Source organism: Berghia stephanieae, chromosome 4 (assembly GCF_034508935.2).
Source record: "Berghia stephanieae isolate SIO BIC M18660-M18661 chromosome 4, UCSD_Bste_1.3, whole genome shotgun sequence".
NCBI lineage: Eukaryota > Metazoa > Mollusca > Gastropoda > Nudibranchia > Aeolidiidae > Berghia > Berghia stephanieae.
The window spans coordinates 44,026,144-44,045,131 of record NC_088363.1 but is presented as its reverse complement, the minus strand read 5'-3'; the positions used below and the strand labels follow the sequence as shown (position 1 = coordinate 44,045,131).

Sequence of the window (18,988 nt, the reverse complement as noted above, 5' to 3'; positions counted from 1 at the left end):
ATTGTAATGTCGCCTAACAGGCGTTGTGTCTCGCTCTACATCTTAAGTGTTGCTGTTGTCTAAAGACACTTTGTAAAGCACTTTGAGCACGTTTAGTGGATATTGCGCTATATTAAAATCAAGTTTAAAGCTCAACTTTTGGCACTGAGTGCATCAATTTAATCATTTACAATTTAATCACTCACCGCCTCAAACAAGTATTATGTTTTGATGAATTAGGTCTTGAAAAATTGAGTCCATAGATATTAAATCTAAAACTTGGAATAAATTCATATCTATTGTGACTGCCCCCCGTGTGATGTGTGGTGTCCGTGGTCCCTCAACTGAGGGGTTGCAAGGATAGCCCAGCGCCGAGCCAGTAGGTCGTAAAATTTCTGACCTTGTATCGAGCTCAAACGTTATAGTTCTTATCATTAAAATCACATAAGTCACATTTCTGGGTCAAATTTATCCGGAAATTGTACCGGGTCACATTTAGAAGATTGTCTCCAGTTTCTTCGATTGAAATTAAAAAAGAGAAAGAAGGAAAGCCGATAAAAATCCTATTTTAACTTAATATTCTATATTGTGCGTTTTCACCAACGTGCACTTATTTGCAGGTCTGATAAATCTAAAAAGATGACCCAAAATATTGGCCATAACAGCAATGTTAAACAAGACCCATACGTGGGTTCGGATGTCAGACCTGCATATATGTATACGGTTAAATCACTTCATAATATTTAATTTATCCCCCCCCCCCAACCCCTCGCCCAGCAAGAGATAAGAGACCATACTATTTTCATTTCGTACAATAGAATTACCGCCTGTTAGGCGTCCTTTTTGTACTAACACAGACTTAATATCCTTAACTGCCAAACACTCATTAACACCTGAGTTTTAATTCACTGGTTAACTTTTCATCACACCAAATTGGCACCGTGGACCGCTTGTTTATTTTTTGTTTATTTATAAACCGCTCAAGGACGAAGTGTTAACAAGATATCACACAAAAAAATCAATATTGTACAGAATGTTGATGGCATTATCTTCGTTATGCCTTGTCAAAGTCAAATAATGCCAAACATAATATTATTTCAACATTGTTGCTAATATTTTTTTGTTCTTCTGTTTTCTCAATAAAGAGGCGATATTGACTTTTTGTTATGACGTGGGCGTTGGTATTGCTTCATGCACGGCAAGATAAGCTATTTATTATGCAACAAGCAACCGCTGTCTCAATGTCAATTTTTTTTTTAAATTGAGCTTCATATAGCACAATATCCACTAAATGCGCTCAAAGCGCTTTACAAGGGGTCCCTGGTCAGCAGCAACATTTAACATGTAGGACAGGACATGACGCCTGTTAGGCGATATTACAATTTTTCGGACAAAGACAACGCTGCTAACAGCCAGGTACTCATTTCACACCTGAGTACGGTGAGAGAATGTGAGTAAAGAACCTTTTCCAAGGACTCAACTATGCGCCGAGCGCGAGGCTCGAACCCATGACCTTCCTATCCGAAAGCGAGTGTCATACCACTAGACCACATAGCCACATGTCGTGTTTAAATTTGTTGTTTCTTTTACGTACAGCCTATGCTTAATGTTTGCCAACGGGCACAGAATTACTGGAATATTTAAAAATTAAACATTTTTTTTTACAGATTGATATACGAGTAACTTGCAAACCTTCCTTAAATTAATGGTAAATTTATCAACTTTCAACTCAAAATGATTATTTATAAAATCTGCTAGAGCGTAATGATCGGTCATTTGATGTTAGGCATCGCCATCAGTCGCTAGATTAATTTGCAAGCACCTCCATACTCTATTAACGGGTCCATTTTGATAGCTTTAGGCTCAAAAGATTCGCCAAGATCTAATGTTAATTTCCATAATGCAGTAGTATAATAATTAAGATCGATAAGTGCGGCGGGTTCTTCACTTGTTTTTCTTTTTTTTTTTTTTTTTTGATTCAATGATGCCCCTTCCGTGCCATATCGTTAGGTGCGGACGCCCAAGCATTCCATGATGGAATATCGATAATCGTTCAAACAAACGTCAGAGGTCAATAGGAATCACCCATGTTGTCCAAAGTAAGCGGATTGGGGGTTAATAATCTTGCTTAGGGAAAAATTTAAAGTGCTTGCAGCGAGTCTCGAACCCATTACCTTCCCGGTCACAATTCAATGCCTTATCCACTCGTTTACTTGCCTCTTCACTGTTGTATTAGATTTTTTTTTGGTATGATACTTGTATTCAGGCGGTCAACAAACTGAACGGACTGGTTCTTGATGGACGTACATTGTACGCAGGCCCTGCTTTGACCAAGAGTGAACGAGTGAAGGACTGGGGAGGGCCGAGGAACGATTACGAAAACAGCTACAGCAAACAGCAACTGCAGCAACAGCAGCAACAGGTTTGGGCTTGTTCTTTTCTTTTTCAAAGTTAACCCTTTGTTGGCGACATTAAAATTTCTTTCAACTTGACTGTTGATTCAATACTGATAACCACCGTCGAACTGAAATGTTTCATCTCTACACTGAAAGGTAGAATTAGTGGAAGCAGCTTTGGCATAACATTCGTTTGACTGCGACGCGAAATTCCCCCTCAATCTGAATCTGAATCTGATTCTGAATGTCACTCGAAGTCGACTCAATTCTGAGTATTAGTCTTCGAGAGCGGAGAGAGTTGTTGAATGGGGCAGCCATTGTTGGTGTTTAGGCTAAAATAGTTTGATAATCTCCGCTTGAAGGTTTCTAAATCGGTTGTGTTCACACATGATACGGACAGGTGTTCCAGTCTTTGATGGTGCGGGGTTCAAATGGCACTTGAAGAGGCCCAGTTAGGCAGTAAACTCCAAATAATCGTACGTTTTTCACCTGTATCAACAATTAGAAGTCGACTTTGATATGACTCTGTGCCAGAATTTGTGAACCGTGGTTATTTAATCACGGTGGACTGGATATTAAAAAATCGAATTTGAAGTAAATTATTTGAAACATTCGTTGAGTTTATATGAGGAGATCGATTCTAGATTCTGGATAGAAAGCAGTAAGTTTTATTTCTCGTCGGATTCTACTACGTTCTCGGAAGAAACCGAGCGGGTTGAAATTGATATTCAGGGAAGGTAACCGATACATTCAGTCAACACACTCCAACGTTTGCATTTGCAGAGCGCGCTAGAATCCGGCGAGTACTGAATATTTTTCAGGTCAAAAGTATTTTGTAAGTTGAAATTATATGCGCATAAATAAAGGCAGGAAAAATATTAATTTCTGAACAAAGTTTGGAGAACAAAATGATACAGTATGAAATCCAAACTTAAAAATTATCAGTGTTGTATTATTTCTACATTTCTGTATGGATCTGAATTCTGGAGGATGGCAGTCAGCAACATGAACACACTGTCTGCATTTCATACAAAGTGCCTCAGGAGGATCATGAACATTGACTGGTCAAATAGAATCAAACATGAAAGATTGTTATTGTGGAATGGGAGACATGAAGGACATCATCATGGGAAGAAGGTGGAGATGGATAGGACATGTTATGAGAAAGGAGGAGGGAAACGTCAGAAAAACTGACCCTACACTGGACACTAAAATGAAAGAGAAGAAGAGGAAGGCCATGGGCAAATTGGAGGAGCACAGTGGAGGGAAGAATGAGAGAGAGAGAGAGAGAGAGAGAGAGACATGAAGCTCCCTGAAGATGTTGGCCATGGACACAGGGAGATGGAGGTCCTTTGTTGCTGCCCTAAACCTCACCAATTGTGTCATGCAATAGGACGATAACAAACTCCATGCTTGAAGCCTTAATGAGTACATGTTTGTAAATGAAATCTCTTATCATAGTAGTTGTTAAATATATATGTATAGTGATATTTGTATATTATCTCCCTGAAAGTTATGACGTCATCCGCATTATGGGACGAATGCATTGCCATTTTTTTGACAATAATTTAAGATTATTTCCTCATTGATTGCTATCTATTTCCCTCCAGGAATCACCTCACGTATCCATCTCCCCTCGTATCTGTATCCGTAATCTTCGAGACGTGGTGGATGAAGTCAGGCTACGTAAAGAGTTTGAACGTTTCGGACCTGTTCAGCAGGTTGAGGTAAGGACAGTGACATCTAATTGACTGACTTTATTTGGTTTTGATTATTCAATCTCTCGTCATCAATTTTATCGTGTCTTTTAAAAAAAATAGATTCCCTTTATTCATCCCAAGGGGAAATTTGTCTGAAGGGTTTGTTTCAAGGACAGTAATAACCAAAGCGTCAGGCAGGCTCAGTGTAGCGCCACAAAGTGAGTCAGGGCGAGATTATGACTTGCCCAAGGTCCTATAGCACGGCGGGTAGTCGAACTCGGTACCTCTTTGGGACAAAGCAAAGACCCTACCACTGAGCCATGCTATCCCGACCATGCACATAATATTCTAGATTTAAAAAAATATTTATTTCAGTTTCAGTTACATCAGTCATTATCTGTAAACATAATGTGTCCATCGATCGTAAGTTAACAAGTAGAAAAAAGTGGGGGAAAAAACTAGAGCGTGTATATAGCGCAATATAGACTAAACGTGCTCAAAGCGCTTTACCAAGGGTCCAGGACCAACAGCAACTTGTAACATATAGAACGAGACATGACGCCTATTAAAGACAACTGCCGATTTTGTGGTCGTGGACTTCGTCTTTTGACGTAGGCTTGAAGAAGGTTCCGGTCTGATCCACCGTTTATGACGAGTTCATAATATTGTTGTGATGTTTTGATCTATATTATTCTGATCACGTGATCACTGATGAATAAACGAATGAATATGAATATATTATCAACGATTGAACAATAGATAAACAAACAATTATAAAACAATAATAATTATTAATTAATGAAACTGAAATGAATGCGAGCACGACATGCATGAATTTATGCGACGTATTGAATGGAATTTGACAACAACAGACAATCATTTATTAATACACACACATCTACACACTCGCGTCATGGCAAATGGGGAATTCCAATCATAATGGCCGAAGGGCGAGACGAATCATGAATAGAATGCTGTGGTCGGCGCAAGAATGATTTAATTATATAGAATTTCGATCACATCTGCCACAAAAAGAATTATGTTGATTGTGGATTTATCTTGGGGTTTTTTTATAACTGTTCGAGAAATGTGAATTTGTGGCCATGTGCATAAACCCGATCTTAAAATCAAATGTAATGCTGTCCTCAAAGTTGAGGTTTCAACATAACGAAGAAGAAGGAGGAGGAGGAGGAGGAGGAGGAGGAGGAGGAGGAGGAGGAGGAGGAGGAAGGATGGATGAGGGAGGGGGAGGGAGAATGAAAAATTCTATACTCTAATGAATACCGTATCACAAGTAGCTCATAGTTTCTTCACATTTTTTTCTAGGTTTAATATTCAGTATAAGAAAAACCTATTGCATATCTTCTGAACCCATCTGCTACTCCAAATCTTGTATTCCTGATATCGTTGTTCTATATTCACCATTGCATTAAAATGATCGACATCAGGTGCGGCTATGTGGTCTAGTGGTATGACACTTACTTTCGGATCGGAAGGTTCTGGGTTCGAGCCTCGCGCTCAACGCATAGTTGAATCCTTGGAAAAGGCTCTTTACTCACATTCTCTCACCGTACTCAGGTGTAAAATGAGTACCTGGTCGTTAACAGCGTTGTCTCTGTCCGAAAAAAAAAATGATATCGCCTAACAGGCGTCATGTCCCGTCCTACATGTTAAGTGTTAAGTGTTGCTGTTGGCCAGGGACCCCTTGTAAAGCGCTTTGAGCACGTTTAGTGGCTATTGCGCTATATGAAAGCTCTGTTTTTATAGGTTCAAACATTGAGCCACATAAATTACGTGGAAGAGAGCAGAGTGATACAGAGGAATTCACTCTTTTTTTTTTCTTACCCTGGAGGTATCGGATTCGAATCCCATCCGTGCACGTAAGAGGGCAAGGATGATGACATATTACCTTGAAAAGTTTACTTGAATACAAATGTCGCAACGGGGATGAATAAATGAAATACCACTACTCATCACTACTAACCAATAGTGTAGCTGGTAGAGCATTGGCTTCACACGCAAAAGGACAAAGATCGATGCCGGAGGCAGTCGATAATTCTATCTGCCCCCCCCCCTCACACGCCCCTTTATTTTTTCTTCCCAAGTGATTGGGTAGCTGTATATATATATATATATATATATATATATATATATATATATATATATATATATATATATATATATATATATATATTCGACAATTGCGGGCCATGTACTCATTTTACTCAAAGAAAGACCAACAAATAAACGAGCTTTCATAAAGCACATTATTCAATAAATGTGCTCAATGCGCTTTACAAAGGGTCCCTGACCAAAAGCAACACGAAACATATCGAAAGATACATGACGCTTGTTTCGCGATATTACAACTTTTTCCCAGAGACAACGCTGCTCACGGCCAGGTACTCATTTCACACCTGTATACGGTGAGATAATGTGAGTAAAGAACCTTTTCCAAGAACTCAACTATGCGACGAGAGAGGCTCGAGCGCAGACGCAACCGATAAATAAATACGATTAGCATTTTCCGAGGACCCAACGTTGCGCCTTCCTGAGTGAGACTCGAAATGTCTGGAGTAGAGTGGTATACAACTCGACCGCAGAACCCAACAAAAGTCATACAAGATTTAAGAGATTTGATTCTCAGATTTTTTTTGGTAATTTATTCAAGCCTTATGTTCACCGACAAACGACCGACTGAATTTTTAAATAACTTACGTTAAATTTTATCACGTTTTCAGCCAGTCATCCTTTACTTTGAACAGGGGCTCTCAGGTTATTTATCAAGTGGCTTTTAGCCATTTTTTTAACTTCCGTACACCCGGAAGAAAAAGCCCACACGGATACTTAAACATTTGGCCAGAAAACAGTTCTTTCAAATATCAATCGATTTAAATGACCCTCATCTTGGCAAAAACTCTCAAACCTGGGACTTCAAGAAAGGTTATGAGGTCCCAGGTTTTGAGAGTTATTTTTGTTTTCCAAGATGAGTGTCATTTTAAATCGATCGGTATTCAAAGGACGAGTTTTCTGGTCAAATTTTTAAATACCGAGTCTTTTCAGAGTACGGCAGTTAATTTCTTAAATATACAGAGATTTTAAAAAATATCATTGTGCCATTGTCTGTTTCCTTGAAAATAAAAAAACGATTTAACTTAATAACTATGTCTTCCTCTTTTCCTTCAGAACGAAAATATCGTTTCGCCGCCGTCATAACATCTTATTCATTATTCAATGGTTAAATCGAATCCTGCAGTTTGATTTTTTAACCCTTAGTGGTTAGGAGTTTAATATTTGTCTTACTTGACATAATCAGATGTGATTGGGGTTTTAGATAGTATTGAAGCCCAAATCAAAACGTTATAGCCCTCAAAGTGAAAAACGGTAAGGTTTGCAGATAGAGACATATTTATAAATGCCGCTATGCGGCCTACATAATATGTGACACTCGCCTTCAAACAAGCAGATACAGGGTTCGAGTCGCGATCTGAGTTCTTGATAAAAGGCTGTTTACTCACATACTCTCACAGTACTCCGGTGTAAAATGAGTACGTGGTCGTTAACAGCGGTGGCCTGACGGATAAAATGTAATATCGACTAACAACGTCACATTTCGTCCTGACCTCCCATAGTGGGCAGGGGGGTACATACTGTGTCTTCTATCCCCTTATAACTGTTTTCCAACATGCTTTCTGTCTTTGTCTTGGAATGAGATTACTTGGTTTTATCCTGGCCCTGGCCGGAGTCCTAGCTCGGAGGGAAACAGTCAAATGCATTGTTATTGTAAATCATCTCTCTGTTATGTATTATTATAATTGTTATTTCCAATGTATAATGTAAGCATTTGAGTGTATTCCTTTGTGTTGGATTTTGTGCTTGTGTCCGGATGAGACTTATAGGTGATCTCAAACTAAGTACATTGGTGGTATGCTCTTGGAATCTACATCTGATCCCTATTTGTTCCTAGTTCCCCTACGTTTTACTTGTTCTTGGGTGCTTTAATTGTAATTCTATAACTTTTTACTATCCCATTTTCTTCCTTTTTACTGGCGCTGATATAACCTAAATGTGTTGGAAGTGCCGTAAAACCCTTAAAAACAAAACAAAATTTCGTCCTCCATGATTCATGTTGCTACTGGCTAAGGACCCCTCTTAGTGGATATTGCCCGATATAAATATATATAAAAAATATACGTGATCTTTTATATATTGCAATATCCACTAACCTTTTAAAAGGGTTCCCAAGCCAGCAGCAACATTTACATGGAGGACGGGACATGGAAAATGAAAGGCGATATTATTTGAGTTATGTATTTTTCTTTTTTTTTTTATCGCCAAGACCTTATATTATATCGGCTTCGTAAGTCATTTTACACTCGAGAATGTTGGGAGATGTGAGTAATGAGTCTTTATGTGCTATGTGGTCTTGTGGTATAGCACTCGCTTTCAGATCGGAAGGTTCTGGATTCGAGCCTCGCTCGACGCATAGTTCAGTCCTTGGAACAAACTCTTTACTCACATTCTCTCACCGTGCTCAGGTGTATAATGAGTACTTTGCCGTTAACAGCGTTGTCTCTGTCGGAAAATAATTATATTATCGCCTAACAGGCGCAATGTCGTTATTTTTGTTACGTGTTACTGTTGGTCAGGGGCCCTTTGTAAAGCGCTTTGAGCACGTTTAGTGGATCTTGATCTATATAAAAGCTCAATTAAAACATATTTTTGTAGTCAGCCATTTTAATGGGTTGCTCTCAATACATATTTCGATCAGACTATAAACGTTTGAGCTTAGACATCGTTTTGTGGGTTGGTACGTATTATCCGGACGGCGGATGTTATGAATAATTTAACTAAACGCATCGTGAAATGGTTAAAGGGTTTATCTGTTATAGACAATGTTTTAAAGCACCAGACGCCCACCATTAATCTTAACCTTGGCGTTTCCGCCGAAGATTACAACGCAGGGGTGGCAGTAGGGAAATTCTAATCGAAGGCTCCCAGCGGGGAGAAACCGTGTTTATTACTAAAGTATCATCATCATCATCATCATCATCATCATCATCATCATCATCATCATCATCATCATCATCATCATCATCATCACCATCATCTCCCATTGAAACCTCTAATTTGATTAAGAAGATTGAAAGATGGCACTAGATGTTATCTATACTATATCAATTAAATGACGTAGACGCCTAATCTTCTCATTTTCCTCCATTTCTCTTGGGTTGCGTCTGTAGCTTCTGACGGACAATGAAGGTCGCTCTAAAGGAACGGGTTATGTCATGTATGAGGACCAAACAGATGCCATTAAGGTAAGTGTGTCCGAAATAATTGTTATTATAAATAATTGTCTTATTGTAGTCTTATTCGTAGGAGGTGGTTTAATAATAAAGCGAGGTAAAGGTAGTGTGCATAATATACGATTAATAAAAAAGTGTTATCGAGGTCCTTTTGAGCTCTATACTCTAATAAAGAATATAGACTGAAATTGACGTCGCTCAACTCTTTGTAAATGTTTTTAGCCAGTCATGTTTTAGGAGTAGGTCTCACTATATTATTGTAGTTATCAGACTATGAAGGGTGACGGTTACAAATAGTTTTGTGTGTTAGTACGTTAAAATCCGGCTGGCAAAATGTTAAAATGAGTTTTTGGGCTAAATTCGTAGCATCAATACCCCGATAAAGAATATATTATATGTATCACATATAAAATAAACAACAACAAAAAAACAAAAAACAAAATAAGCACTTTTATATAGCGCAATATTTACTAAACGTACTCAAAGCGCTTTACAAGGGGCTCCTGGCCAACATCAATACGTAAACATATAGGACAAAAGACAACGCTTTAACGGCCAGGTAATCATTTTTCACCCCAGTAAGGTGAAAGAATGTGAGTAAAGAGCCTTTTCAAAAGACTAAACTATGCGCTGGCCGAGGCCCGAACCCAGGCCCTTTCGAATCGAAAGCGAGTGTCGTACCATAAGACAACATAGCCGTACATTAGGGGACAGGTTTTTACAAATGTGGTCCACTGTCCCTAAACGGCACTATGTCGGAATGAATCAGACACTAAAACGTGAATTTATAATGAAAATGATAGGAATTGCAAACTTGGGTCTATCGCAATGTAAGAGAAAATTATCTATCGATGGTTGGCGGATCAAACCTCTGAAGTATCGATTTTCACGATCGGCGGATCAAAACTCAGGTCTACATACGAGCTTTGCGCACAGTTTTTTTTGACGGATCAGACCTCTGATGATGAAAATCGGGACTTCAGAGGTTTGATCCTCCGACCGAAATTAATGTTAGAGCCGTCAGGCCCATGATCTGGAGTTTATCCCGGTTTTTATAGCATGACATGATACGAACAATAGAAATTGTTTGCTACCTTTGGATCGGACACTATCGCTAGTCCCGAATGCTCAGTCGGTAGAGCACTCGCTTTGCATGCAAAGGTATCGCGATCAATCCCGGTTGAAGTCGAAATTTAATTCTAATCCAGCAGCGATTTGGTAGCTGGGTCTGGTAGAGTTGGTGGAAAGTACTTTGCGATAATGTTGCCTTACACTCTACTAAACGCTACCTTCTTATTCAGTGATAATACCATTTAAACAGTTATCAATAGCAACACAATGTTTCAAAGTAATTTGGCTTTTCGAAGAATTATCAAAAAAAGTAAAACTCTCAGATGGTACTTGTTCAAAATACTAAATGGCGTAACGATTAGTCTGAATGTTGTGTCTTGGAATTCATGCACTCAATTTTTCCATTGTATTAACATGCACAAACCCCTTCATTCATTTAGGCTGTGAATTCAATGAACGGCAAAATGATTTACGGAACTCGAATCGGGGTGAACTACGTGCCTTACACAGCCACAGCCGCCACCAACACCTATCCAGACAACTTCCTGCTCTCTAACCACCACCATCATCAAAATCACCATGGCAACAATAACAATCAACAACGTCATCACCACCACCACCATGGCAACAACGATAAAAACAGTGACGTCATGACCGGAAGGAATGGATACGACTGGGAGAATAACGGAAACGACGTCTGCGTGGGCAACGCTAGCTGTGGAGGAGGAGTCGGCGGTGGAGCTGCTCACGGGAAGGACTCCGGAGACAACAAAGAAAACACGTGTACCGTTGGTAGCGGTTGTGGTGGTAGTGATGGTGGTGGTTGTGGTGGTGGTGTTGGTGGTGGTAGTGGTGGAGGAGCTGGTGTTAATGGTGCCAGTGGTAAACAGCAAGTATATCTTCAGCTGAAGGATTTAGCGACGAGCCTCGCCCATAGAGGACATCCGATCAACATCAAAGACATCGATTCGCGATTTGGAAATGCCACCAACAACAGGAACGCTAGGTGAAATGAAGACGAGAATCATCGTCGTCGTCGTCAACATCATCATCATCATCATCATCATCATCATCATCATCATCATCATCATCATCATCATCATCATCATCATCTTCGTCGTCGTCGTCGTCGTCGTCATCATCATCATCATTATCATCATTATAGTCGTTGTTGTTGTCGTTGTCAGACATTAGCAAGTTCCCAACTTTCAAGGATCGACGAACGACATGGAACAAAACGAAGATATTTTCTCAGAGTTTTAAGAAAGATCTGTTTCTTCCACATCGTTCGTCGATCGCTGTAGGTTTGGATTACAATCGTTTACATGCTATTGATCAAGAGTGCTATCACCAGTCTTATGTATTCTATATCAACTCTCTTGATAATTTCATTTCCATGTTTAATGCAGCAAGGTATCTTAATGGCAACAAAAACACGGAAGTATTCTTTGTTAAGTTTTCAAACGATCATCCTCTGTGTTATCTCCCTTTCTTGCTCATCAATTCAGTCAAGAGGTACATTCCGACAAGCCACTTGTTCACACTTCATTGTGTGGCTATGCGGTCTTAAGGTATGACACTTGCTTTTTGATAAGCAGGTCCTAGGTTCGAGCCTCGCTCGGTGCATAGTTGAATCCTTGAAAAAGACTCTTTACTCAAGTGTAAAATGAGTACCTGGCGGTTAACAGGAAAAATTGTAATATCGTCTAACAGGCGTCATGTCTCGATCTATATGTTACGTGCTGCTGTGGTTCAGAGATCCTTTGTAAAGCGTTTAGTGGATATTGTGCTATACATAATATAAAGCTCAAACACAAAAGCTCAAGTAATAATTTGATTTGATTGACGGTGGACTAAACTTCAACTCCCCCCCCCCTCTCTCCCTCTATCTCTCCCTCCCTCTCTCTCTCTATCTCTCTCTCTCTCTCTTTCTCTCTCTCTCTCACTCTCACTCTCTTCTCCTTCCTCACAGCAATAACAGTGAGATGAACACCAGCAACAACGCTGTCAAGACTGCATCAGTATCATCATCTACAGAAGCAAATAACAGCTTCGATGGAACAACACCAACTACTACAACAACAGCGACCTCTAGACGATCGACGCTCGGACACGACAACGATGACTCTTACGACGATCACGTCAAAACGACAACAACGACGACAACAACAACGGTAGATAATGAAGAAAACGACGAAAACAACGACTCTGACGCCGACGATGCAAAATCAGGAAAGGCCACTCTATTAGTCAAAAACTTGGACGAGTCCATCACGGACTACAAACTGGAGAGCTTGTTTAATGTCTACGGACCTGTCGTTTCGGCTAAGGTCAGTAAAATTAGATAAAACATAATAGGCTTTAACCGTAATGACGCATTGCAACGTATTAACGGGTTCTAAACTATCGGAACAATGGCGGACGCCCTTATGAAATGCTTCTCCGACGATTTGATCATGTTTTGACTTTTATACGCTCTGATCACATGGCATGTGAAAAATATCTAGCGAGCATGAAGAATAAAAAGTACAGATTATCTCTATTCAGAACCAAGCTGCTGATTGCTGGGCGGACGTGACATCAGACTGTTATTGAATCCAATTGACATCACTCTGTTATTATTTATTAAACGATTAAGGTTACACAGAGTTTTGTGTGTTGATACGTTATATCCGACTGGCGGATGTTATGCGTTTTTCTTTTGCTTTTTTTTTTTTACGAAACCCGAAGCATCAATAGCATCCATTCCCAGAAATTTGTCTTTGTACGTTTGCACCAAATCATCATCGCTTCTTTTGAGAATTCCCTCCCATTAAAAAGGGGTTTTATGAGTGTATCAGAGTATGTTTGTATATGTTTTATAGACCAAATCCTGTGAGCCTGAGATAATCATGCTCTGGTAAAAAGAAATATAGATAGCCTAGGCCCATTGAAAACTACAAGCACTGAACGAATACTTCTTAAATATAATTCACCCTTTACATCGACGTCTGATAGCCAAACGCAATTCTGGACTTCTTTTAACGTTGTTGTAATGATCAATTTTTAGCCTTGCTTTTAGAGTCCACAATGAGCCCATAAAAATTTAGATTACCAGACCTGCAATTAGGAGCACGTCACTTTACACCATTTTCCACCTTGAAGATCTAGATATATAAAGTATTCGTTCATATCGCAATTGATTTTATTCAGAAACTAAAAAAAATATAATATCTTTTCAGCACCTAAAAACATGGCAAATGGATTAGTTTATTTTACAGGTGCTATATTAATGAGTGGAAGAACATCTATATCAGCTCAATGTCTTTGGCAACCGAAGAACGAACGCAGGTCAAACATAAATGAAAATACAGAAAGCAGCTCATATTTGATATGAATAAAAATGATGAAACTGAACGCAATTAGTGGCATAATGTTTGAGTGGCGTCATAACATCAGGGACACCGAGGGCAATGTGGATATGATTGTATGCATCAAATATCATATTCTGAAAACAAACAAACATGTATCGAACATTTTGGTCCGAAAATTTGACTTCAAACGAGTTTTCTGGCCAAAATTATAAATACTTGGGATTTTTTTTCCAGAGTTTTGCAGAATTAAAAGGTGTCGGTTCCAATCTCAGCGTTAGTACTAAAATGAGAGACAAAGTAGAGAGCTGTGTTATGACAGGAATATACTTAACAATAATCAGACATGGGAAGAGGGAATACTATATTTACTTAGTCTTCAAATCTTAGTTGTCAGTTGCAAGTACAAGTTCAAGGATGGTGTAGTGACTCAGTGGCTTAGTATAGTATCACAGGCACTATTGAGACATAGCATTGAGCCACTGTAGAATGATTTAAAGACCAGAAGATTTATCTATGGAACTTTTTTTTCCCGAAGACCGTCTGTTTCAGCTCAAAGTTTCTTGCCACTATTACACACTTAGATATAGTACATGTTTATGGTTTACTATTCAGTAATATCTTTAAATGACAAATTAACTAAATGTTAAAATGACACATACTTTAACCGTTACAACAATGTCTATTGATTTGAGCACTGTTATCGGATTGAAAAAAAACTTTTATATAGAGCAATATCAACTAAACATGCTCAAAGCGCTTTACAAATGGTCCCCGACCAAGAACTACATGCAGCATGGAGAACAAGACAAGACGTCTGTTAAGCGATTTTATATTATTTTTCTGAGCAAGACAACGCTGTTAACAGTCAGGTACTCATTTGAATGTGAGAATGTGAGTAAAGAGCCTTTTCCAAGGACTCAACTATGCACTGACCGAGGTTCTAACTTCTAACCCAGGCCCTTACGGCCAAAAGAGCACATAGTCGCATTGATACGATGCGCGAGTGATTTTGTAGCCTGATGAAATGAAAACATTTGATTGCTTTTTGTTCTCCCCTCTCCAGGTAGTTTCCAGCGAGTTTGGCGTGTCCAAAGGTTTTGGATTCGTGATCATGGCAGAAGCCCAAGATGCCGTGATGGCCATAAAAAACTTGGATGGCCGTATCGTGGTGAACAGACCCATCTACATCTCACCCACAGCCCAGACCAAACTCTCCAACAAGTAGTAGTCCGACAACAGGACATGGACTTACAAAGACGGGTAAGTGGATTTATGGAATGCCCGTCGATCAACATCAAAAGTAGAGCAACGATACTCTGACAGCAGGAACACACCAAAGACACGGACACATGCACGAACCCCCCCCCCCACTCACACACACACACACACACACACACACACACATAGGCATAGACACATACCGTTGTCATCTTAAGTACGAGCCTGTCTCCTGAAGCAATCACAGATCATAAGCATCACTCATAAGAGAAGATTGAAAAACAAGCATGAAAGGGAATCGGGTGTCACGATGCGATTCCCTCATCAGAATATTGTGATAAATATTCAAACCGTGAGACTGATGTATTTAGCTACCCGGCATGTGATAAAGATACCTATGGCACAGATAAACACACGCATTAAGTACCGACAAATATACACTGCCCTATTTTTGCAAAACGATTTTACCTTTTTGAAGACCTTCCGAGCCAAAAAGAAGTTTTTGGCTTTAAAAAAAGGCATAGAATTTTCTAGGGTTCCATTGTGTTAGCAAATGAAAATAGCAATTGCTTGAAAACCAATTTGCTTTTGGATAAAGCACTAGCTGATCGCAAAGTTCTTTCCGCTAGATACAGATCAGCTACCCACCTACCTCTGGGTGTACAGTGTGGTCTCTCTCTCTCTCTCTCTCCCTCTCTCTCTCTCTCTCTCTCTCTCTCTCTTTCTTTCTTTCTCTATCTCTCTCTCGCACACACACACACACACACACACACACACACACAAATCCACTCAAATCGGGATAGAGACCGGTTCCTTTGCACGTAAAACGAGTGCTTTACCAACTGAACTATCTGGTCTTCCTTTTCTTGTTTCACCCACTGCATTTTTACTTAATACGGTCCTAGTTTAAGTGGAAGCCCGATTTTTGTATCACAAACGAAAATTCCTAGAAGTGTGTATGAAACAGTGCAAGAAAAAACAGAGAGAAAAATACAAGAATAATCCCCATTCCACTTACTAAAAGTCAGCCTGCCTCGACTCGGGATCGAACCTCAGACATCTCGATTACTGGGAATCAGGAGGTCTGATGTATTTTTTCATGCAAAAATGCAGATATTTCTGCCCGATAGTTGTGATGATTCAATAAATGACTCTTTCTCACCTTACCTTATAACACCATTGTTCTTACGTGCACGGTGTTTTATTATTAAACCCCTTTGTCTTTGGTTTTGGGGAAAACCCGACTTTACTGAGGTAATTGTAAAAACATTACGCCTTCTGGTCTGGCACTATTAGATATTGTCGCCTAGGCATTCCATAGAAGAATATAGATAATCAATCAAATAAGATGTCTTTTGTCAAAAGGAATCACTCATGTATTCCAAAGTGAGCAAATGGCTGTTAATAATCTTTTTTTGTTTGTTTGTTTGTTGCTTAAGGTCTCTTCCAACACAATTGAGGTTATATGAGAGACCGCTGAAACAAAAAAACAAGCAATCTAACAAAAATAGTACAAATGTAAATCAAAATCATAACCTAAAGATATCATAAGCTAAACTATAAATAACCAAGAACAAACAGGCAGAAGATTTACAGAAAAAAAAATACAATCACAAACCAAAGAAGCAGGATAGGCTAGTAACGAGAAGAAGAAACGACATCACTATCGGATCGTACACCCATGCGAACATCATAGGTATATGATTCAAGGGTGATGCTCCCATCCAACCACCCGCCTGTTAATAATCTTGCCCGATGGAAAAAAAAACCCATGAACCAGAAACGGGCTTGAACCCGAGACCTTCCGGGTCAGAATGCTATGTCTCTTCGTTCCTATTCATCATCATCGTCATCATTGCCTTTTTCACCCTGGGTCAGGATACAGGCAACAGACAATTTCCATCCCTCTCTATCCTGAGTACTTCTCTGTATATCAGGTTCTTTAACTCTTCTCCATGTTCCACGTGGCCTTCCCCTTAATCTTGTGCCCAGAGAGTTCCAGTCCAAACTTTATTTTTGGTTATATTCCTATGTAAAATATGTAGTAGTTCAAGAATCTTTTTTCTCCCCACGCATCCGGTATCACTCAATCAGACCTGCCTCGGACTACGAAATATTCGTAGAAATACGAATTTTGACTCCAGATACAGGACTGCATTCGCTTCTTTGACTCAATCTTGTTGAAAAGGAACGTTTAGTTCCTAAGAACCTATATCCAGGACTTTGGAGCATTTTTTGGATAATGCTTAGGACTAATTATTTATTTCTAAAGATAATTAAGGTGACTCTTTCGTTTTTTTCCCTCGTAAATTACGAATTTTTAAAATTTCAAGTCGGCAGCTCTGCTCAATTAGACTTTGAGGCGCAATGATATCCTAACCACAATAATAACTCTTAGTGCCAAGTCGTTCAATTCGAGATTCAATCATTGTAAAATAAAAATAGAATAGAATTGATAAGAAATAATTCTTGGTGAAGTGATTGGAGGAGTATAAATATGATATTCTTTAACTCGTGCATTTAAAATTTCGAATTCATTTCCCCATGGCGCTCTAGGGCTGTGCAGCGCCGTTGGGAACTCGTTTGAAATTTCAAACGCACGAGTTCTCATATCGGTCAATATTGTTGTGGTATCAGTTTTAACGATGCAATTAGTTGCTTCTTTATTTCCTTTAAATGGCAGTTCTTTAACTTGCACGATGTTATAACAAAAGTCAGAATTGAATAGTAATAACACAGATGTATGTCTTTTAACATCTATTAAACATAAATTTGAAAATTCTTGTTTATTCTATTTTTTTCTTATTTCTCTATTCCCAGATGGACTGACAAAGATAATGTTACTCGTACTTCAACAGATAATGAACGATTTCACCATTTCATGATATCATTCTAGTTGTCATTGCGTTCATACTTTACAATAATAATGATGATAATAATAATATTACGTAATATATTCTGCCGTTTTATGAACAAGCACTTTTTTTTCAAATTTTGGCCCGAAAAACTTGTCCTTCAAATATCGTTCGATTAAAATGACCATTATCTTGTGAAAAAAAACACTCCCAAACGTACGATTTTTGTTTCGGTCCGAGGTTTGAGACTTATTTTATTCGATCAATATTAGGAGACTTTTTCTGGCCAAAATTTAAAAGATGTGTTTTATCAGAGTGCGGCAGTATTATTGATAGATGTTCATGTCTTCAAGTGGAATGTTACTCACTCCGGTTGACGTAACGTTTACACGTTTTTGAACACTGTTTTCACAGGCATGTTTGTATTTCATCATGACGATATGGAGATATGATATTGTCATACATTATGGCTATGTTGTAATAATAAACAGTTCAAGAATGTTTTCAATCATTGTTTTGGATCTTTTGTTTAAGATAAATCAACATTTGTTTTTAATCCATTTATTCATCCCCAAGGGGAAATATGTCTTTAGGGTCAATTCAAAGGTAGGTCTGGAAGGATCCAGGCGTCATCCGCATTACAGCGCTGCAAGTGAGCAAGGATGAGGTGCCTTGCTCATGGTCACACAGTGTGGTTAGTCGAGCTTGGTAAATTGGAAAAGATGAAAAATATGTATCTATAATTATCTTTATAATGTATACCTTAATATAAAATTAGTGCGAGCGATTGGTAGAGCTGATGGTAGGGTCTCTTTATTGTCCTTGGATGTAGTGAGTAGAATTACAGTCAGTGTGGGAAAGCTATGGCCACTCCTGAGGTTGTCCACCACTGCTACCTCTGCGATTCCCTGGTATCATTTGTCGTTTACACTTGGTCACATGGACTTTTATTTCATACTGAGCCCGTTATCACCACTGCTCTGTCCGGAGTCTTTTGCTGAGAGGTTAATAATAGGACTGATTTTTTTCTTAGAGATGATATCTTTAAAATATAAACCACTTCTCCATTGTGTATTATGTCGTCATGAACATACAGGTGGATCGTATAGG

At 39.0% G+C, this 18,988-nt stretch overlaps 1 protein-coding gene across 1 annotated transcript in view; it reads left to right on the top strand.

The window, feature by feature from the left end:
• The window catches only part of LOC144970641 (uncharacterized), a 37,127-nt gene extending 18,741 nt beyond the window's left edge, over positions 1–18,386 (top strand). Inside the window, exons 7-13 of the mRNA XM_078910469.1 lie at positions 2,246–2,401; positions 3,986–4,102; positions 9,319–9,393; positions 10,893–11,458; positions 12,425–12,782; positions 14,869–15,065; positions 17,844–18,386. Coding sequence (XP_078766595.1) covers positions 2,246–2,401; positions 3,986–4,102; positions 9,319–9,393; positions 10,893–11,458; positions 12,425–12,782; positions 14,869–15,030 — 1,434 coding nt within the window. The 3' untranslated portion in view covers positions 15,031–15,065; positions 17,844–18,386. The remainder of the gene's footprint in view (positions 1–2,245; positions 2,402–3,985; positions 4,103–9,318; positions 9,394–10,892; positions 11,459–12,424; positions 12,783–14,868; positions 15,066–17,843) is intronic.
• Positions 18,387–18,988: the final 602 nt, after the last annotated feature.